Source organism: Hyla sarda, chromosome 7 (assembly GCF_029499605.1).
Source record: "Hyla sarda isolate aHylSar1 chromosome 7, aHylSar1.hap1, whole genome shotgun sequence".
In the NCBI taxonomy this organism is placed as follows: domain Eukaryota; kingdom Metazoa; phylum Chordata; class Amphibia; order Anura; family Hylidae; genus Hyla; species Hyla sarda.
The window spans coordinates 40,909,299-40,932,403 of record NC_079195.1 but is presented as its reverse complement, the minus strand read 5'-3'; the positions used below and the strand labels follow the sequence as shown (position 1 = coordinate 40,932,403).

Below are 23,105 nucleotides of genomic sequence, written 5' to 3'. Positions count from 1 at the left end.
CATTAGGCCGCAGGTTCCCCACAATGGGTCAAAGTCTCCCCACAATAGATTGCTGGTTATACCACCACCCCCCCCCCCCCCCCCCCCACACACACACAAAAAAACACATACAACACAGAGAGACACACACACAAACACACACAGTCAGAGAGACACACACTCACAGACACACACACACACAGTCACACACACAGTCACACACACACACAGTCACACACACACACACAGAGTCACACAGTCACACATACACACAGTCACACACACAAACATAGATAGAGACAGACAGAGAGACAGACACACACACTCACCCATCCAGCGCAGCGCTCCTTCTCACCGGGCGCCGTGCGAGTGACGTAACTGACGTCCTCCTGCGCGGCCATGCGGTGTGACGTCAGGCCGGCGCAGACGTGGGAGCGGAGGCCGGGCACAATGCTGGTGAAGGTGAGGGGGGTGTGATGATGGACGGGCGCAAAGTGCAGGAGAAAGAGGGGGGTTGCTGACGGACGGGCGCACCGCACACACAGCGCGGGGGGGGGGGGGGGGGGGGGTTGGGGGGGTGCTGACGGAAGGGAGGCCGGTCGGGCACAGATGGGGGGGGGGGTCTATGGAGCGTGTTGGTGTCACCCCATTAGGTTGGTGTCACCCGGTGCGGGCCGCACCCCCCGCACCCGGGTCGCAACGCCACTGGCACAGGGCAAATAAACACAACGAATGTCATACAAGGATAATGCACACAGTGATGTCACAGCACAGGGCAAATAAACACAACGAATGTCATACAAGGATAATGCACACAGTGATGTCACAGCACAGGGCAAATAAACACAACAATGTCATAGAAGGATAATGCACACAGTGATGTCACAGCACAGGGCAAATAAACACAACAATGTCATAGAAGGATAATGCACACAGTGATGTCACAGCACAGGGAAAATAAACACAACAATGTCATAGGATAATGCACACAGTGATGTCACAGCACAGGGAAAATAAACACAACAATGTCATAGAAGGATAATGCACACAGTGCTGTCACAGCACAGGGCAAATAAACACAACAATGTCATAGAAGGATAATGCACACAGTGATGTCACAGCATAGGGAAAATAAACACAACAATGTCATAGAAGGATAATGCACACAGTGATGTCACAGCACAGGGCAAATAAACACAACAATGCCATACAAGGATAATGCACACAGTGATGTCACAGCACAGGGCAAATAAACACACCAATGTCATACAAGGATAATGCACACAGTGATGTCACAGCACAGGGCAAATAAACACAACGAATGTCATACAAGGGTAATGCACACAGTGATGTCACAGCACAGGGCAAATAAACACAACGAATGTCATACAAGGATAATGCACACAGTGATGTCACAGCACAGGGCAAATAAACACAACGAATGTCATACAAGGATAATGCACACAGTGATGTCACAGCACAGGGCAAATAAACACAACGAATGTCATACAAGGATAATGCACACAGTGATGTCACAGCACAGGGCAAATAAACACAACAATGTCATACAAGGATAATGCACACAGTGATGATACGTGATGTCATCATCATATTAAACGTACTGCGATGTGACTTACTAATTTCCTCATGCAATATACATGATTTATACGCTTTTTCTGCAGATGTCAAACATATTTCTTTTTATTCCTTCTTTACAGGACACAATGGCCTGGTAGCGGTAAGTTTTCTAACCTTTTCATATTGTTCCATATGTCATGTGACTGCTACACATGACAAACCGATTCCGTGGAATGAGTAAAGTGCTGACCACATTAATAACAACCTATGTGAAGATGCTTACATATACACCATACATCATGACTATAGTCATTTATTAACTGCATACTTTGCCATTTTGTTCATAAAAGGCTGAGTCAGTATTTTTCGTAAATATCAATAATTGTGAAATGCATTGGGTTATTTGTCTTTACAAGAATTTTGTTTAAAATATATATATAATAAAAAAGGTCAGTCAGTATTACAAGAATAAAATATCACTAAATTATATTTTCTACTTATGCTGGAACAAGACAATATCAATATGGTTATGTTGTGCACAGCTCTAGTGTCTCTGTATACTGCACAGGGCCAAACAAGATCTGTAGAGAATTTGCTGGGATGATGCAGTGTATTGGGCAGTTTTTTCCAGCCAGGGTGTCTGCGGCTGTTGCAAAACTACAACCCACAAGGTGGTGGCCCATGGTGTATGGCGGAACCACAGGGTGTAGCGGTGTAGGTGGCGGGGCCAGATGGTAGTAACCCCTGGGGCAAGATGTTGTTAACCCCTATTGTTCGTGACGCCAGAGTGGTTTTTGGTACCGGAACCATGCGAACGGTATCTCCGCTATTCCAATGGCTAGTTAAAGAAAGGAGAGTCCACAACCAGTTATGGTTTAATGGAGGCTTTACTGAGTTAAGACAGATTGAATTATCTTCACAGCTAGGCCAGATTCCCAGAGAGGTGGCCAGGAACCCAGAAGGACCTCGCAGTTTTCTGGGACCAATTAGACTTGTAATAGACTTGAGAGATTTGACTTCAGGCTTGACTATATGCAGGACTTGACTATTTGTAGTAACAGCAGACATAGACTTTTGACTTACTGGAATGACTGTAGCTTTGTGGTCTTCCAGATGCTGGTCACTAGCACTGAAATCTCTGGTGGTTGCTGCACAAAGTAGCAGGTGGTAAAACATAAGAGAGTGAATTGTAATGGCCGCCCCTTTTTATAGTGGGGAGCTGGACTAAAGCCAATTGGTCAAGCTGCAGGTCATAGGTTAAGCTGGTGCTCTCTGGGTAACATCATGTGACAACATAGCATAACATGTGACACTCCACAGGTCCTTCAGATCTCTCACAGGTCCTGAAAACTAACTATAAATTAATGTACTGACTATAATCCTATGACAACAAATGACAGTCTATAAACAGCAGGGGAGACACTACAGGAGAGCCCCCAGATCACTGAGGGGCTCAACCTGACAGGATCTAAGTATAGTGCAGGACCATGTCCTGTACTGGGACATTACAACAACATGCCCGAACAGCCTTTGGCTGTCCAGGCATGCTGGGAGTTGTAGTTTTGCAACAGCTGGAGGCACCTTGGTTGGAAAACACTAGTATGGGAGCTCATCTGCATGTCATCATAGATTGCCCAAAAGCAGAGCCTTATGATGATAAAATAATCCTGCCATACAGTGCTCCTATGGCACCTAAAAATGCTACTAAAAAGTGCAATACCACATACAGCATGTGCTTATTCTCTTGCTCTCTCTTCTTGTTTTGTAGGCAGCTTATCTACAGAAGTCTGGGGTGAACTGTGTGGTACTTGAGAGGCGTCACGTGATTGGCGGAGCAGCGGTTACTGAAGAGATTATTCCAGGTGGATTTTAATATTTACTTGTGGGGGATGGTGGTGGTGGTGATGTCTTCCTCTTATTTTGGGCAACAACTTTTTGGGCATTTTGTCTGTTACTTTTTCTAGCGGGTTTCTTTTACGGTAGCACAGCCTGCACACACAGCAGCACCTCGAAGGACACGCTGCCTAACCCAGAGGAGTTAAGTTTAGCCCAGGCCACACATTGCCCAAATAATAGTTCCATAAATTGCCCAAATAAAGTACCACTTTATTTTTTTATTTCAATGTTTCCCAACCAGGGTGCCTCCAGCTGTTGCAAAACTACAACTTTCAGCATACCAGCAGTTGTAGTTTTGCAACAGCTGGAGGCACCCTGGCTGGGAATCACTACTTTATAGGATCTATATTTAATAGTCATTTTTTTTTCATTACTAACTTCTTTCAGCATAAGTATAACTAAATTAAATAATTATTTTTAATATTATTATTAATAAATATAGATTATTGTTAAACAGGTTTTAAGTTCTCCAGAGCGTCCTATCTCCTCAGTCTCCTGAGACCACAGATATACAAAGACCTGGAACTAAAGGTGAGCTACACAGTCTTGTCTCATGTAGCACTGGGCTGACTAGTTACACACACACCGACCAGCCATAAATATAAAACCACTGATGGATAAAGTGAACAACATCACCACTGATGGTGACAATGACTCCTGTCAGGTGTGTAACTGTGGCATTTGTGGCTCACAGTTAGCAATTATCCTGATCGTGACTCCTAGTTTTTTTGGTAACACGGGGGTGCAAGATATACCTGTCAAATTGGGATGCCAGGGCACTGTTAACCTACATGGTCCGAAGTGGAGACAGCTTCTCCTGGGCCAGGCACGGGGCAATAAACACACTGACGCCTAGTTACGGATAACTGTCTTTTACTGAGGCAGGAGCAGATAGTAAAATACTCGCAGTACAGAACAGAGTAGAAGGGATGCAGTGTAACCCGAGGGAGCCCTGCAGCCTTGCTGGGATTTATGGTGTTTTCACCAACTTGACTTAACTTGTTATCAAATATGATAACTTGAGACTAGGAGATATCACACGCTGGCTAGGGTTCTGCTAAGGTCCAATTTCACTGACACCGTCAGAATATGAACTCATCAACTGTACGGGGAACACCTGCAGAATGGCGGGCTGATTTGGCAAGAGCTTCTCTTCTTTTAGGCTTCACTTGGAATCACCTCACACTTCTTCCACCTCCTTTCCCCACTGCAGCTCACATGAAGCTCTGCACACAGCAGTCAGTTCTAAGCTGAACTTACACAACACTGACTCAGCACAAACCAGGGCAGCATCTCCCCCTTACACTATATAAAGGGCAACTTGTGGGTTCCCATTGGTTAACAGGGTCACCTGGTTACCCTGCATCTCCTTTCTTCTGGGTACGGTACACTAAAAATACCTTAATACAGTAAATCACAATCTCACAGTAAACAATAAAGTAGTGAGTCCTACACAAGTGCAGCAGGCATACCTGAGGCGATCTGCAGTCCACAGGACAGCCATTGGAGCTGGGACACCACATAACATCATTGCAATAACATTTAGATCATAGGTAAATGTTGGACTTCTAGAGTACAGGATACTTAAAGGAACTGGAGTTGGTCCTGGTGGGTCTACAGTCTGTAGGGGGGGGGGGTTATTGGACCTTGGATCATATGGCAACTTATTACTAAAAAAAACTTTACATTGTTATATTATTTTATTGCGTTTATATTAAATTCTTGTTCTTTCTGTATTATAGAGACACGGATTGAAAATTTATTTCAGAGACCCTCATTCCTTCACTCCATTACTGGAAAATGTAGGCGGACGTCCTCCGAGGTCCCTCACTCTTGGGACAGATATGACTGAGAACCAGAGGCAGATAGCACAATTTTCGGAAAAAGATGCCAAGGTATGTGACATTCACCATCATAGCAGATAATGGCTGGGGTCACCATAGTGTGCCCTCAAAATGTGACAAAATAATTTGAGCCTAAATCTATGATTACGTCTGGATCAGGGTCATCGGTAACATGTCTGTCATTTTTGATGGCAAGAATACTGCAGCATGTAGAGCTATGATGGAAATGACAACAGGACCCTGAAGACCCCTATTATATGTCTGTGGTGTCCATTGGGCATGGACCTCACTCTACAGGGGACTGTTGTCTTAGATCTGTTAACTATGATGAATGGATTTGTTGTAACTTAAATCCCCTCTTCAGGCCTATCCAGAATATGAGGATTTCATGAATCGTCTTGTGGCAGCTATAGACCCTCTCCTTGATGCCCCCCCTGCAGACACCGCAGCCATAGCACAGGGGTCTCTGATGACAAGACTGAAGTCCCTTAAGACACTACGTCCCTTATTGAAAGCAGGTACGTAGCAACATTTAGTCTCAGCCATTGTAGTCAGGGAGCAGGGCAAGAAGGGTCTGTATTTATTTAGGTAGTTTAGTTTAAGGGGTACTCTGACATCAGGTAAAACAATAAAACTTCAGAAGCATATAGCATTGTTTACCTGTCTTTCCCGGTTTTGAAACCACAAAAAATCCATTTGTTTTGTGTGTATGGAATTCTGTCTCCTACCATGTCCTTTCACTTCCATGTTTAACAGTTGCTCAGTACTACAATTCCCAGAATGCATAGCTTTCACCTCAGTTCTTCATTACAACCGTTCCACCCTGTACACCCTACACACCCTACTCCCTTCCCACAGAACACTTGGCATTTTCCTGCCCAGAGCTGCTGCGGAACATTTCAGTACTCAGCAGACTTTCTCTGTAGTCAGTACATTTGCAGCATCTGCAGCATTCAATCCCCGTCTGTTTCTCTGCCTAAGGCATTGATAAGTACAGCATGCTGTAAACACACCTCATTCTGCCTATATAATATAAATGAATATATATATATATATAAAACAAGGAGTTGGTTAGGTAGGCTGTGGGGGCTGGTCAGAGGTGGTGACTATATATTTATAAATAGTAAACCACAAGCTTGAAAATGGTCCTGTGAGAGGGCAGAAACGTTGCTATGAATTGAGCTAATACATTTTTGTATGTTTTTTCACTCTTTGGAGAATGCTGAGACATCTTTTTTGCATATATTTATAAATATGTATCTTGGGTTGATAATTGATACCAGAATAACCCTTTAGTGTGCTTTCACACGTGTGTATTTTTGCTGCAGATCTGCAGCAGATTTGCTGCTGCAGATTTTTCTGCCCATTGACTTTAATGGGCAGCAAAATCTGCTGAAGCAATTTTGCAGCAAAAATACACACGTGTTAATGTACCCTTAAGGAATCTGGAGTTTGTATTACTTTAGCGCATGTGGTCTAGGATCTGTTACTTTAATGGTCTGGTCTGGGGTCTGAATTATATTGGTGGGTCTGTTCTGGGGATTGTATTAGTTTTGGGGATCTGGTCTATAGTCCTTATTCGTTTTCTGGTGTCATCAAGGGAGTCATGTACCATTTGTCATTCAAGTGTCAAGTCGAGGGGGCATGCCCTGTGTATGAAAAGAACATAAAGTAAAATCAAAACAGTCCCTTTTTCCTTTTATACGACAGGCAATGGATATTTTATTTTGGCTAGTAATGGAACATTGATGTTATATGATAGATGAAGAGCAGGTGATAAATAACATACAAACCTAGTGGTAAAATATGTTCCTTCTATTTGCTTATTCTGCTTATTGTAGGTGTTACACTGGGGAGTCAACTTCCTAAATATTACCAAGTCCTTACCGCTCCAATATCTAAGGTAAGCAAACTAAAATAAAAAATAAATAAATATACCAAGTGCTCTAATAGAGGAGGGCTGCTACTTGGAGATAAAGCTCTATGACCCAGGCTGGAGAGCCGCTAATAAAGTGTATCCTGATTTGGGCGGGGCAATTCTGCTTTTGGGACCCCCTCCCATCGTCCCGTTTTTGCACCCCCAAGCTTTGACAGAGCGAAGAAGCACTGGCTCCTCACCCTGTCAATCTCTCCTGTGACTGCTAGCTGCATTATCTGGGCGTCACAAGGGGCCATTCCACTACTTTACGCTACGGCACAAGAGTGAAGTCATCATGAGACCGGAGGAAGGAGAGACGAGGAGCAGCTTTGCCGTGGACTACGCGGGACCCAGGAACCAGGTAAGCATGTTTTCCTTGTTTTCCTGTTTATTTATCTAAAAGGGGTACTCCACTGCCTTAGCGTTAAGAACATTTTGTTCCAAACTGAGTGCGGGCGCCGGGGCTCGTGACATCATGGCCATTCCCCCTTGTGACGTCATGCCATGCCCCCTCAATGCAAGTCTATGGGAGGGGGCGTAACTCCCCCTCCCATAGACTTGCATTGAGGGGGCGGGGCATGATGTCACGAGCGGGCATGGCCATGACGTCACGAGCCACGGCACCCGCACTCAGCATTCGGAGGAAGTGGAGTACCCCTTTAAGGGGGCAGCTACCTACAGTGTGGGAAATTATCTATAGGCGGGTTGGGTGTGGTTAGTGGTGTGGATTGCTCCTCGTTGCTCTCAGCAAATGTTGGGAGGTATGTATATCTTGCTCTAATGCAGTGATCTCTAAACTGTAGACCTCTAGTTGTTGCAAAACTAAAACTCCCAGCATGCCCCGACAGCCAACATTTTTAGGTCCACAGTTTGGAGACCACTGTTTTAATGGATCTGGCTGTCCACATATTACCAGAAATGAATTTGAACAGCTGGCATGTAGTACTACATTTTACCTGCAGGGGAGAAAAACAATAAAGTTCAAACATGGCCTCTCCCTTCAATAAAAAAATTATTTTGGGGGTTCCTATGTTCCCAAGATGGATAAAGGTCCAGTGGTTAGGTCATACATGTCTAAGATGTAAATTTGCATTTAAAGGAATTACAAAAAAAAATAATCTAATGTTCTCTGCTCATTGTGGGCTAAGGAGTCCAGTGGGCGGTCCCGTGCCATACTGAGATAGCTGTCAGTCACTGAGTAGGACTGCCCTTTCACTTTTTTATGTAAGCTGGAGTCTGATAGGTTGCTAAACCCATTTGCTCTGCACCAGTTTTGACAAATCTTCCCCATAGAATGATGCTGGTTGTCATAAAAATACATTTTTTTGTGCTTGTTTTTACTTTTGGTAGATATTGGATGAATGGTTTGAGTCTGAACCTTTGAAGTGCACTCTCGCCACGGATGCCGTAATTGGAGCAATGTCTTGTCCAGCCACACCCGGCAGTGGGTATGTATGATAAATTCATCCTATGGTCTCTCTTCCCATATTAGATCACTAGGGACCTCTCTGACCACTAGTATTGGGACACACACAATTCCTTTCATTCCTACTGTCTGTACCGCTCGAACAGAGTGTCCCATATTTATTTATCTGTTTCAGACACAAACTGTCTGATTTTGCCCATATCAACCAATCACAACTCCAGACAGTTTTTGTCTCAAAGTGTTATTAAAAACTGACGTATTGTTTAAATCAAGTTTTTATTTCAAACATATTTATGAATCATTTTGTTGATGTTTTTCCTAATTTTCCATTTTACTACCTATATTTTAAACAAATTCTGAAATCTTGTAGTTTTCCTTTTAGCCACTGTGCCTAATAATAAGCTGAGACTTTCTGTTCTGTAGATAACACAATCCAGCAGTCTCCTTCTTATAATCGCAGACAGGATTACAGTAAAAGGTGGCACAAGTGTATAGATAAGATGGGATCGGGTCATTCACGATAGGTAATATTAACCGCTCCCCTCTGTGCACAGGTCACACCTAGAAAATTGTAGTTTAGGAGTGAATAGGGCCCACTGCAGTCTATTGTTGCCTATGTCCATGGAAGCTTCTATAAAGCATTTTAATAAATGCTATTTAAGGGAACCTGTCAATAGATTTGACCATATATAACGCATGTGTGATGGAGGCCTAAAGAGGTTATTTATGATTATAGTAAAAAGATATTAATATCTTTATTATTTTTCTTTATTATTTGTAAGAGTGTTTCCATCACATAAATCGAGATTTTCCTAGCTAATGTGACGGAAAATATAAGTTATATGAAGACAGGAGGCGAGTATCTTGCATTAAACTTTCTTTTTAATGCCCATAGCAGAAAACTACAGACAATTCATTTACATCAGTTATTAGAAAAATGTCATTAAAACTACAACTCCCAGCAGCCCTTGGGTCCTCCCTCCCATGGGTCGGCGACCCTATATAAGGGGCTGTCTGGACCTCCTCCTCCTCTTTCTTTCGTGCGAACTTCGGAACAGCGCACCGCATCATGTCACACCGGAAGCACTCCGACGTCGATCGAAACTCCGACTCCTGGTAACCGGATGTCATGGCCAACCGGGCCTCGACCAACTGTGTTCTAACTGGAACAAAAAACATAACGACTGTAACTCAGGGACTCCTCAGCCTCTTCCGCGTAGAGGAAAGATCCGCTCTTCAATAGCCTGAAACGAGAAAGAACACCATAACAGGGTTGGGTCGGGAGGGAAGATACTCGCCTCCTGTCTTCATATAACTTGTATTTTCCGTAACATTAGCTAGGAAAATCTCGATTTATATATCAGACAGGAGGCTCATATCTTGCAAGTTTAACCCCTTAAGGACCCAGGACGTACTAGAACGTCCTGGCACCCTGGGCTTTAAGGACCCAGGACGTACTAGTACGTCCTGGTGTTTCTCCGGTCTCTGCCGTGCCCCGGGCAGAGATCGGAAGCGGATGCCTGCTGAAATGCTTCAGGAGGCATCCAGGGCAAACGCCGAGGGGGGCCATGTAAATCGCTAGGGAAATCGCCCCTGCGATCTGCAGTGATACCGGGCTGATCGGGTCTCTGGGACCCGACCGCCCGGTAATTTTGCATGATCCCGGTTGTCACAGACAGCCAGGACCATGCTAAAGTATAGGAGCGAGGTGGCAAGCCTGCCACCTCCTCCTATCCCCTGCGATCTGTCGGTTAGTTAACCCACCAATCGCAGGGGGGGGCGGTTACTTCCTCCCGCCCTGCCCGGCCCCTGGATGTCCGGAGAGGACGGGAGGAAGACCAGAGGACGCGGCGGGGGACGGGGGAGTGCTGGGAACCGGCCCCGGTACTTACCTCGTCCCTGAAGACCCGGATCCCGATGATGAAGACGGCGGCGGCGGCGGCGACAGGTGAGTGGATCTTCAGCCGCGGTCAGGCCCTTTACAGCAATGCACGTCGCCGTAAAGCGACATGTATTGCTGTAATGGGACCCTGTATACTACAACTCCCAGCATGCCCAGACAGCCCTTGGCGTCTGGGCATGCTGGGAGTTGCAGTTTTGCAACATCGGGAGGTCCACAGTTTGGAGACCACTGTGCCCTTCCAGATGTTGCAAAACTACACATCCTCAGCATGCCCTTACTGTCCAGGCATGCTGGGAGTTGTAGTTCTGTAACATCTGGCCCTTCAGATGTTTCAGAACTACAACTCCCAGCATGCCTGGACAGTTTTGGCATACTGGGAGTTGTAGTTTTGCAACATCTGGAGGGCTACAGCTTGGACACCACTACACAGTGGTCCCCAAACTGTTCTCCTCCAGCTGTTGCGTAACCACTACTCCCAATATGCCCTTCGGCTGCCTGGGCTTGCTGGGAGTTGTGGTTTTGCAACAACTGGAGGCACACTGGTTGGGAAACATTGTCTGTTTCCTAACTCAGTGTTTCCTAACCCGTGTGCCTCCAGCTGTTGCAAAACTATAACTACCAGCATGCACTGATAGACCGTGCATGCTGGGAGTTGTAGTTTTGCAACAGCTGGAGGTCCCCCCCCCTGTGAATGTACAGGGTACATTCACATGGGCAGGGGGCTTACAGTGAGTATCAGGCTGCTAGTTTGCGATGCAGCAAATTTTGCGCGGCAGCTCAAACTCACAGCGGGAAACTCGCTGTAATCCCCCGCCCGTGTGACTGTACCCTAAAAACACTACACTACACTAAACTAACACAAAATAAAATAAGTAAAAAACACTACATATACACATACCCCTACACAGCCCCCCCTCCCCAATAAAAATGAAAAACGTCTGGTACGCCACTGTTTCCAAAATGGAGCCTCCAGCTGTTGCAAAACAACAACTCCCAGTATTGCCGGACAGCCATTGACTGTCCATGCATGCTGGGAGTTTTGCAACAGCTGGAGGCACCCTGTTTGGGAATCGCTGGCGTAGAATACCCCTATGTCCACCCCTATGCAAATCCCTAATTCAGGCCTCAAATGCACATGGTGCTCTCTCACTTCGGAGCCCTGTCATATTTCAAGGCAACAGTTTAGGGCCACATATGGGGTATCTCCGTACTCGGGAGAAATTGCCTAACAAATTTTGGGGGGCTTTTTCTCCTTTCACCCCTTATGAAAAGGGGAAGATGGGGTCTACACCAGCATGTTAATTTTTACACTAACATGCTGGTGTTGCCCTATACTTTTCATTTTGACAAGAGGTAAAAGGGAAAAAAGCCCCCCAAAATTTGTAATGCAGTTTCTCCTGACTACGGAGATACCCCATATGTGGGCGTAAAGGGCTCTGGGGGCTCACAACAAGGCCCAGAAGGGAGAGTGCACCATGTACATTTGAGGTGATTTGCACAGGGGTGGCTGATTGCTACAGCGGTTTTGACAAACGCAAAAAAAACAAAACCCCACATGTGACCCCATTTTGGAAACTACACCCCTCACGGAATGTAATGAGGGGTGCAGTGAGAATTTACACCCCACTGGTGTCTGACAGATCTTTGGAACAATGGGCTGTGCAAATAAAAAATTTTGTACAGCCCACTGTTCCAAAGATCTGACAGACACCAGTGGGGGGTAAATGCTCACTGTACCCCTTGTCTAAGGGGTCTAGTTTCCAAAATGGTATGCCATGTGTCTTTTTTTTTTTTTTTTTGCTGTCCTGGCACCATAGGGGCTTCCTAAATGCGACATTTGCTCTCAAAAAGCCAAATATGACTCCTTCTCTTCTGAGCATTGTAGTTCGCCCATAGTGCACTTCAGGTCAACTTATGGGGTACCTCCATACTCAGAAGAGATGGGGTTACACATTTTGGGGGGTATTTTCTGCTATTAACCCTTGCAAAAATGTGAAATTTGGGGGGAAACACACATTTTAGTGAAAAAATTTTCTTTTTTTTTTTTACATATGCAAAAGTTGTGAAACACCTGTGGGGTATTAAGGCTCACTTAATTCCTTGTTATGTTCCTCAAGGGGTCTAGTTTTCAAAATGGTATGGCATGTGTTTTTTTTGCTGTTCTGGCACCATAGGGGCTTCCTAAATGCAACATGCCCCCCAAAAACCATTTCTGAAAAACGTACTCTCCAAAATCCCCTTGTCGCTCCTTCGCTTCTGAGCCCTCTACTGCGCCCGCCGAACACTTTACATAGACATATGAGGTATGTGCTCACTCGAGAGAAATTGGGCTACAAATACAAGAATAAATGTTCTCCTTTTACCCCTTGTAAAAATTCAAAAATTGGGTTTACAAGAAAATGCGAGTGTAAAAAATGAAGATTGTGAATTTTCTCCTTCACTTTGCTGCTATTCCTGTTAAACACCTAAAGGGTTAAAATGCTGACTGAATGTCATGTTGAATACTTTGGGGGGTGCAGTTTTTATAATGGGGTCTTTTTTGGGGTATTTCTAATACGAAGACCCTTCAAATCCACTTTAAACCTGAACTGGTCCTGAACTGGAACTGAGTTTGAAAATTTTGTGAAAAATTGGAAAATTGCTGCTGAACTTTGAAGCCCTCTGGTGTCTTCCAAAAGTAAAAACATGTCAATTTTATGATGCAAACATAAAGTAGACATATTGTATATGTGAATAAAATAAAATAAAAATATTTGGAATATCCATTTTCCTTACAAGCAGAGAGCTTCAAAGTTAGAAAAATGCTAAATTTTTTAATTTTTCATCAAATTTGGGGATTTTTCACCAAAAAAGGATGCAAGTTACCACAAAATTTTACCACTATGTTAAAGTAGAATATCTCACGAAAAAACAAACTCGGAATCAGAATGATAACTAAAAGCATTCCAGAGTTATTAATGTTTAAAGTGACAGTGGTCAGATGTTCAAAAAATGGCCAGGTCCTAAGGTGTAAAATGGCTGGGTCCTCAAGGGGTTAAAGCTAAACGTGTAAGACCATCAGACATGAGAAACAAACACACATCAGAGGACAGACACAGACACTTGTTCTTGTGGCCTGAAGTAAAACTGCCAAAAAGTCGTCTCAGACGACCAATCAGCGGCCAGTAAAAGGTCCGAGAGCGAACCCCCTGAAGTGACCACTTTGGTGGCCATAGCCCCTCTAGAAGAGTGGGCACCAAAAAGGGAGATATCTATCCCCGCCATTTCCATGGTTGACCTCACCCACCTGGCCAAAGTAGCCGAGGATACCGGAAGATGAGGCCTAACATACGATATCAGCAAATGATTGCGATTCTCAGAACGTAACGGCGCGGCCCGCGTCTCGTACGTTTGGAGACAGCGTACCACGCACAGGCGTGGGTGATCCAGAAAAAAGGGGTAGAAGACGGATTGAAGTCTCGTCTTAGTTCTGCGAACCACAGATAACCGCACCCCTTCCGGCGAAAACTGTCCGACACCCGTTTTATGGACACTAAACATAAAAGAGTAGTAATCTTGAAGGATAAAAATTTTAAAGAGAGGACGTCATTGTCCTCCCAAGAAGAAAAGAAGTCCAACACACGGGAGACATCCCAAGTGGATTGGTATCTAGGATGGGAAGGGCGTTTAAATTTCACTCCCCGCAAGAGCCTACATACCAGAGGATGTTTGCCTACCGGTAATGCGTCCACTGGGCAATGGTATGCCGATATGGTGGACATGTACACGTTAAGTGAACTGTAAGATTTTCCAGACTCAAAAGAGTCTGCTAAATAATTCACTATTACTGAAACAGGTGCTTGAACGGCATCAATTTGCCGTTGATCAGCCCAGGCTGATCGATATGTCGATCTAGTCCCTGGGGCCCAGGCCAAGGCAAGGAGGTCTCTAGCCGATGGTGAAAGGTCACTACCGGCATCTGGGATCCCGAAACCAACCACGATAGGAGTGGAAGGTTGCCCTCCAGGACCAACGGGTGGGGACCCATGGTCGGGTTCGTGAGAAGGCGAGGCGAGTGAGGGATCAATCGAGGATAGTCGATCGACATCCCTAGTAGAAGGGGAAACCACGGTTGTGTCGGCCACCAAGGGGTGACCAACACCACCGTCGCCTTCTGACTCGCTACTTGGAGAAGGACTCTGATAATCATATTGAAGGGGGGAAACGCATAGTGCGTCCCCCGCGACCACATCTGGTGGAATGTGTCTACTGCAGATGCTTCCGGGTCCGGCCTCCAGCTGTAAAAACTAGGCAATTGATGATTGAGGCGGGATGCGAAGAGGTCCGTGTGTAACGGACCCCAAAGGTCCCGCAAAGCCAGAAAGATAGAACGGTCTAACGTCCAATCGCTGGAATCATTCAGATAACGAGAATTCCAGTCCGCCACAATATTGGACACACCGGGGAGGTATTCCGCCACCAGGACGATGTCTCGGGAGAGACAAAAATGTCAGAACTCGGACGCAATGTCAGCCAGAACATTGGACCTCGTGCCCCCAAGGCTGTTGACATATTGAACTGCTGCCACATTGTCCATACGTAGAAGCATGCAACAATTGGAAACGTGGGGTAGAAAACTCCTGATAGCAAAGAACGTTGCCAGAAGTTCCAAGGCATTGATGTGGAGGAGAGACTCCTCTGCGGACCATCTCCCTCCTGTAGTGTCATGCCCGCAACAAGCTCCCCAACCATGGCGACTCGCATCGGACTCTATTAAGACGTCCGGGCAAGAATTGAATACAGTCCTGCCGTTCCATTCGACAGCGTGATGTAACCACCAATGCAATTCTTCTACTGCCTCCGGACAAAGGGTAACTTCGTATGCATAACGGAGACCGATGGAGGGCTTTGAGTCTCTGAAGGGCCCGATAATGAAGTGGGGCCGGGAAGATCGCTTGAATAGAGGCCGATAATAGGCTAACTAGGCGTGCAATCATCCTCAGAGACAATCGACCCTTGCGCAAGGTCTCTCTGATTTCCTTCCGAATCAGAGCCAACTTGGACTTCGGTAACATCAGGATGGCCTGTTTGGTATCCACTAGGAAACCTAGGAATTCCATCTCCTGCAAGGGGGTCAGCACCGACTTCTTGTGGTTGAGGAGGAATCCTAAGTCCTCCAGCAAAGAAACCACCCATTGGCAGTGCAGCCTGGCTTGCGTTCTGGAACGTGCCATGATCAGCAGATCGTCCAGGTAGATGATAAGTTGTACCCCCCTGCTTCGGAGAGCCGCCACCACCGGCTTCAGCAACTTGGTGAAACACCAAGGGGCCGACGACAATCCGAATGGTAGGCAGATGAACTGCCACATTCGTTCCCTCCATAGAAACCTTAGGAAACGTTGGGAGGCGTGGTGTACGGGGACGGTAAGATACGCGTCCTTCAGGTCCACCTTCACCAACCAGTCTCCTGGCCAGAGAAGGTCGCGTAGTAGATGGATCCCCTCCATCTTGAAGTGACTGTAAGTCACGTGTTGATTAAACTCTCTCAGATTTATCACCGGGCGATAGCCGCCATCCTTCTTTTTGACCAAAAAGATATTGCTGAGAAACCCGGGAGACAAGGGGTCTACTTCTCGGACCGCCTGTTTGGACAAGAGCTCCTGGAGCTCATTGTCTATGAGCGTTACATTTTGTGCGGAGAACCGTATGTGTTGAGGTATGATGTTCAATTGGGGAATAGAATGGAACTCTATCTGGTAGCCCACTACAGTATTGAGGATCCACACGTCTGCCGTAATCGTGGACCAGACGTGGGTAAAATACCTCAGTCTGCCCCCCACCAATGTGTGTGGGAGAAATGGGAATGTACTCACCGGTCGGCGGACGGGATCTGGGATATCCTCGACCTCCTCGTCCCCTCCCGGGCCTACCTTGAGGGGGGAAAAAGGGTGCAGGCTGTGCCACGGGTAAGCTATACTGCTGCTGGAGAGGAGCATATGCCTGGACAGCTGGTCTAGCGTAGGGCCTGTATGAGGCATTGTGGCCGGCAGATCGGCCTCTGCCTCTGCCGGACTTGCCAAAAACCTTAGTAGGTGGAGTGGACTTCTTCAATGAAGACTGAGCCTTATCTAGGCTGGAGAAAAGACTCACAAATTTATTAATATTTTTTATAAGATCCTCACCGAATAAAAGCCCGTCGGCCGAAAGGGCCTGGCTCGTTTTCGGCCAGATGTGAGAGTTGGGGCTCCAATTTCATAAGAATCGAACGTCTTCGTTCAATTGAGCATGTATATTTGCGCTTCCCAACAAACAGATAGCTTGCTGGGCCCAGCCTCTCAATTGTTGTAGATCTACGGGTTGGGCAGCAGCCGCTGCCTGCTCCGATAAATTTTGCATTTTTCCAGGATACGATCCTGTATCAGTTTAAAGGATCTTTTGATCCCCTTTTTGGCGTACTTGCCAGAGCGAGTCAAATACTTCAGGAGGATTGGGTCGATCTTCGGCGTAACTCCGCATCTTGGTCATCAGACTCAGAGCCTGTGACGCCATGTATTTCAGTGTCAGCTGATGACTCGTCGCCAGACGTATCATATGGGTCCGGCTTAGCCTGCCTGGCGGTCTTTTGCCTCTTCAAGTTGGTCTCCTTGAGGCCCAAGGGTCGGATTTGTTCAGTTTGATGCAGGGTGCGGCAGACCGGGTCAGGTCCTGCCTTGTACACATTATTATCTTCCACTGCAGGGGAGTCGGAACGTCCCATCATGTGCTTGCGCTTAGACGTGACTTTACCTCCTGTCGAGGTGGCCCCTGAGGCAGAAGGTAGGCCAGAAGCAGCAGAAGAAACCAAAGCTGCCTGAATAGATTTATTTATTAAATCTTGTATCTGGGCTGCCGACAAGATTTGTGAGGCATTTATTTCTATGGCCTCACTGGCAGAACCAGGTAGGGCAGAAAGAGAAACGTTGCTGCTATCACCAGCCATCTGTACGGGTAATGCTAACCGCGGTTACAGCAAGGAGGTACAGAAGAAGCAATGGAAGGACCGTATATAGTCCTAATCAGTCGGGGATAACCCTGAAGAGTTTCAGCCACACTATAGACAACTGTGCAGGAAGAATCACTTCCAAGCTGAACTGCAGGGCAGGGCTTCACTAAATATATATATAGATATGAGGGAATATATCTTATCGCTTACATAGACCGCAGCTATCTACTGTGCTGGCGCTCCTCTCATCGTTCGCAGCAACACTGGCGACGGGGAGATGAGGAGGAGTACAGCACCAGCGCTTACGGCCGTAATCTCTCGAGACTACGGCTGTAAGATCTGTGATAGGCTGCGCGGGACGCCGAGAAGGCGCGTCACGCGACGCGCCCCTCTGACGTCACCAAGCCTGCGAAGCTGAGAAAAAGCCGCGGGAAGGAGGACAGAGACGGCGTGAATATGCACAAGATGGCGCCGGTAAGTAATGATATTTGAAGCGGTAATTGCCCTGTACCCACCAGTAAACTGGGAGCAACAAGGGCGGAGAACTCAGAATAGTGAGAAGAAAAGAGAAAAACAGAGAAAGAAATGTAATTAAAGAAATACAGGAAATAAAGATAAATATAACGATGAGATAAAGAGAGATATAAATAAAGAATGAATAAAAGAGTATACAGCACTTTAGGCAATGTACTGTAACACTAAAGACACAATAAACTTGAATGTTATAAGCAAAAAACACAGATATACTTAACTCCTGCTATGTGCAGAAAGAAAGAGGAGGAGGAGGTCCAGACAGCCCCTTCTATAGGGTCTCCGACCCATGGGAGGGAGGACCCAAGGGCTGCTGGGAGTTGTAGTTTTAATGAAATTTTTCTAATAACTGATGTAAATGAATTGTATGTAGTTTTCTGCTATGGGCATTAAAAAGAAAGTTTAATGCAAGGTATGAGTCTCCTGTCTGATATATAACTAGGAGATCTTGCTCCATGTTTTCGGAAAAAAAAAAATAATGTATGAGCTTCAATAATATGACCATAGAAAGTCATTGCTTGCATTTCTGTATTAAAGTTTACCTATAATTAAAAAAAGAAAATTTTGTTCAGTCGTGAGTCTTAGTGCTATGATGGGAATACCCAAAAAGCAAGTGATTGTATGACTCTCCATTCTCTTTCTACCACAGGTATGTTTTACTCCATCATGTCATGGGGGAACTGGAAGGGAAGAAGGGATCATGGGGCTATGTAGAAGGAGGAATGGGCATGGTGTCCAATGCAATTGCCAAGGCTGCTAAGGAATTGGGGGCTGAAATTTACACAGAAAAGGTACATCTATATACCAGTTACCACTGTTATCCTGAAAATATAGTATGGTGTACCCTGCAGGGGAAAGTAGAGCGTTTGTGTATAGGAACATTGTTGCTCCTATGTACCAAAAGGCCTCTGACATGAGATCTGATCAGTTGTGAGGGGCACATACATATATATTTTATGGCCACAACATCCAGTCCCAATTATACTGAACCAAATCACTAAAACCCTCTTTGGTGGTCTATCTTGGGTTTAGTGTAACTTCAGGAGATCTAGGTGTACTCAGGTTTATTATGGCTGCCATAGAAGTGCATAATGCAGTTATCGTACAAACGTATTACTCATATGGACAAATGTGGTGTTACGCCGAGCGGGTCCCTGCTCCTCCCCGAAGGGCTCGCGGCGTCTCTCTCTCTGCAGCGCCCCGGTCAGACCCGTTGACCGGGAGCGCTGCACTGACATGGCCGGCGGGGATGCGATTCGCATAGCGGGACGCGCCCGCTCGCGAATCGCATCCCAAGTCACTTACCCGTCCCGGTCCCCGGCTGTCATGTTCTGGCGCTCGCGGCTCCGCTCTCTAGGGCGCGCGCCAGCTGTCTAAGATTTAAAGGGCCAGTGCACCAATGATTGGTGCCTGGCCCAATCAGCCTAATTAGCTTCCACCTGCTCCCTGTCCATATTACCTCACTTCCCCTGCACTTCCCTGCCGGATCTTGTTGCCTTGTGCCAGTGAAAGCGTTTAGTGTTGTCCAAAGCCTGTGTTCCAGATCTCTTGCTATTCCTATTTGACTACGAACCTTGCCACCTGCCCCGACCTTCTGCTACGTCTGACCTTGCCTCTGCCTAGTCCTTCTGTCCCACGCCTTCTCAGCAGTCAGCGAGGTTGAGCCGATGCCGGTGGATACGACCTGGTTGCTACCGCCACAGCAAGACCATCCCGCTTTGCGGCGGGCTCTGGTGAAAACCAGTAGCAACCCTAGAACCGGTCCACCGACACGGTCCATGCCAATCCCTCGCTCACACAGAGGATCCACATCCAGCCTGCCGAATCGTAACATGTGGCATGCCATATTTATGGAGCAATTCTCCCCTAAAACATTACCTTAATAAAGGCCTCTAATTCCCCCATTTACACATCCCAGACCAGACCACAAATCAGAAACTGTAAAAATATATATTATTTCATCTAAAACTCTTGTTCAGATTATCACAAGAGGACTTATCTGGGTTATCTGCATAGATTTACAGACTGCATAGATTTACAGACCACAGGAGTTCAGATAATCACCTCTCCCTGTCCCTCTTTCAGCTGCCCCCCATAGGCAGTAAGCAGCATCAGAACATCTGTCACAGTCCCTGAGAGTGGAGGAAATGCAGGAACAGGGAGAGGTGAGTATCATTTTAAAACACATGAAAACTGGGAGAAGGATTTTCCTGTTCTGTGGGAATTGAGGAAATCTCCCTTTTCCATCAATTCAGATGCTTGCAGGGTTATCTTATATCACAGTCAGTACTGGACTGGGGGGCCTAGGGACCATGAGTAGAGTCTGGAGGCCACCCTAAAGTTATATGCAAATAATGCAAATAGACAATGCTTTACCCTTTTAAGACCTACAGGATGCAGCAAAAGCTTTGAATATAACTTAAATCATGGCAAAAATGCATGGTTTTAAAGGGGATATTCCAGGCAAAAACATTTTATCCCCTATCCAAAGGATTGGGGATAAGATTTCTGATCGCGGGGGGCCCGCTGCATTCTATGCAGGTGCTGAATCTCCAGTTTTGGAAACCTACGGCTTTCCGGGACTGGGGATGTGACGCTACACCCCCTCCATTCATGTCTATGGGAGGGGGCGTGACGGACGTCACGCCCCCTCCCATAGACATGAATGGAGGGGTACGTGGCGTGACGTCACGTCCCCAGTCCCGGAAAGCCGGAGGTTTCCAAAACTGGAGATTCAGCACCCGCATAGATTGCAGCGGGCCCCCCGCAATCAGACATCTTATCCCCTATCCTTTGGATAGGGGATGAAATGTTTTTTGCCTGGAATACCCCTTTAAGCAATTTTTTTTTGCAATTTAGTGTCTCTGCACTATTCAGGGGCCCAATGGCGGAACCACCTGTTTCCCTGTGGGCCAAATCAATTCTGTTCACAGTGAAGTCTGGGTGTTGCAGCCCTAATATGTGACATGCTGTACTAGAGTTCTTAAAAATGGGCCTATGAAACAGCCAAACGAAAACTATAACAGTGTAAAGAAACCCGTCAATGACACCATACTGCTCCTCCCATGTACTAAAAATCTATTGTCTATACTATATAAAAATCTGTTACGTACAAAAATCCAACCAGATGCTTCTCCAATGTTGTCATTCCTGTCATATTGACTCATTATAAGGGAGATTTATCAAAACTTGTCCAAAGGAAAAGTTGCTGAGTTGCCCATAGCAACCAATCAGATCGCTTCTTTCATTTTTTTAAAGGCCTGTGAAAAATGAAAGAAGCGATCTGATTGGTTGCTATGGGCAACTCAGCAACTTTTCCTATGGACAGGTTTTGATAAATGTCTTTATTGTCTCAAAACCAAATAAGGGGAACTCCTAATAATATTACCACCGAAGAAATAGGAGTTCAAAAACCACATTGACATTAAAATGTCAAAATTTCAATAACTTTATTGAAATAAATTAACAACATCAATAGTTCCTATAAGCAGATTAGAAAAATACCAGTATATCACAGAAGGGTATCCAAATATTTTAACATAATGCTAAAACAGTGTGTTGCCTGCTGTTTCAAAACTACAACTCCCAGCATGCCCATACATCCGTATCCTGTCCGGGCATACTGGGAGTTGTAATTTTGCTAAATATATCTAAACACTGTTTTGTAAACGCTGATGTGTATATATATATATATATATATATATATATATATATATATATATATATTGTGATGCCGGGGAGGTGGAGGTAAGAAATGTATATTGAAGAGCCGGTTCAGAATTGTCCGGAGACCTGAGGGGAGCAGCGGACGTCAGTTTGGCCACCGCTGTGATGAATGCGGCACTAGGTCTGGGCCATATTGGCCTAGTGACAGATACACCACTACATATCACATACAGAAAAAAACAAAACTATACATATACACACACATGTATAATCACAAATACACACATATATATATATATATCATGTACATACACACTATAAATGCATATAAGAGAAAAAGTTCACATCACACATGTTCACATACTAGATAAGTGTTTCCCAACCAGGGTGCCTCCAGCTGTTGCAAAACTACAACTCCCAACATGTCCAGACTACAACTCACAGCATGTCTGGGCATGCTGGGAGTTGTAGTTTTGCAACAGCTGGAGGCACCCTGGTTGGGAGATACTGCACTAGATATAAATATGCGTACTTTTACTGAGAGCTTGCTGGGGGCAGAGAATACTGTAGCAGTTAGGTGTTGATGGCCGGATTCTGTGCTACATGGAGCATGCAGGCTATCTCACCCATCGGCCGACAGGCAGATACACTGTGCGAATCTACCAGCAGCAGCAGGAGGGGGAGGAGCTGGTGGAGGGGGTTGTTAAAGGAGCCCGGCCTCTTCCAGCCAGCACTACATGAATGACCTCTACTGAGAGCTTTTAAGAAGCAGCGCGGATCACTTCTAAATGTGCTGGCTGCACTTCCACACATTCCCCAAGCCGCAAACAATGTAGCAGCCCGCAGGGGGCCCCCTGGGGGATGGGGGCCCTGGGCAATTGCCCGGTTTGCCCCACATTAACACCGGCCCTGTATATAGGTTGTGTTGGTTATTGCAGTTCAACTCCACTGAAATAAATGGAGCTAAACTACAATACCACAAAGAACCTGTGAACAGGTGTGGCAGTATTTTTGAAAGAAATCCTGTTTTTCAAATCCTGGAAACTCCTTTAAAATGGGCTTACACCAAAAATAGCACAGCACATTTGAGATATATCCTCTAACACCCTCTATCAGTTTCTTCCACTTTATGATGCGATGAGCATTTCAGGTTTTTGAAGCATTTATTGTATTATATTTCTTTCTGAATGCAGACAGTGGTGCAGATCCTGGTGGACAACCAAGGGAAAGCGATTGGTGTGGCCCTACAGGATGGAACAGAAATACGGAGTAGGTTGGTCCTGTCCAATGCAACACCTCACCACACCTTTCTGAGTATGACACCAAAGGTAAGACAGCATGGAGAGCATAGCCCGATGAGGCTTTATATCAGTGAGCTACAACCTGTGGTTACCCAACTTTCA

General features: G+C 45.8%; 1 protein-coding gene across 1 annotated transcript in view; it reads left to right on the top strand.

The window, feature by feature from the left end:
- The window catches only part of PYROXD2 (pyridine nucleotide-disulphide oxidoreductase domain 2), a 145,727-nt gene that overhangs the window by 28,509 nt on the left and 94,113 nt on the right, over positions 1–23,105 (top strand). The window contains exons 2-10 of the mRNA XM_056529051.1: positions 1,698–1,717; positions 3,326–3,419; positions 3,911–3,984; positions 5,196–5,348; positions 5,662–5,815; positions 7,139–7,200; positions 8,566–8,663; positions 18,686–18,827; positions 22,896–23,030. Of these exons, the coding sequence (XP_056385026.1) occupies positions 1,698–1,717; positions 3,326–3,419; positions 3,911–3,984; positions 5,196–5,348; positions 5,662–5,815; positions 7,139–7,200; positions 8,566–8,663; positions 18,686–18,827; positions 22,896–23,030 (932 nt within the window). The remainder of the gene's footprint in view (positions 1–1,697; positions 1,718–3,325; positions 3,420–3,910; positions 3,985–5,195; positions 5,349–5,661; positions 5,816–7,138; positions 7,201–8,565; positions 8,664–18,685; positions 18,828–22,895; positions 23,031–23,105) is intronic.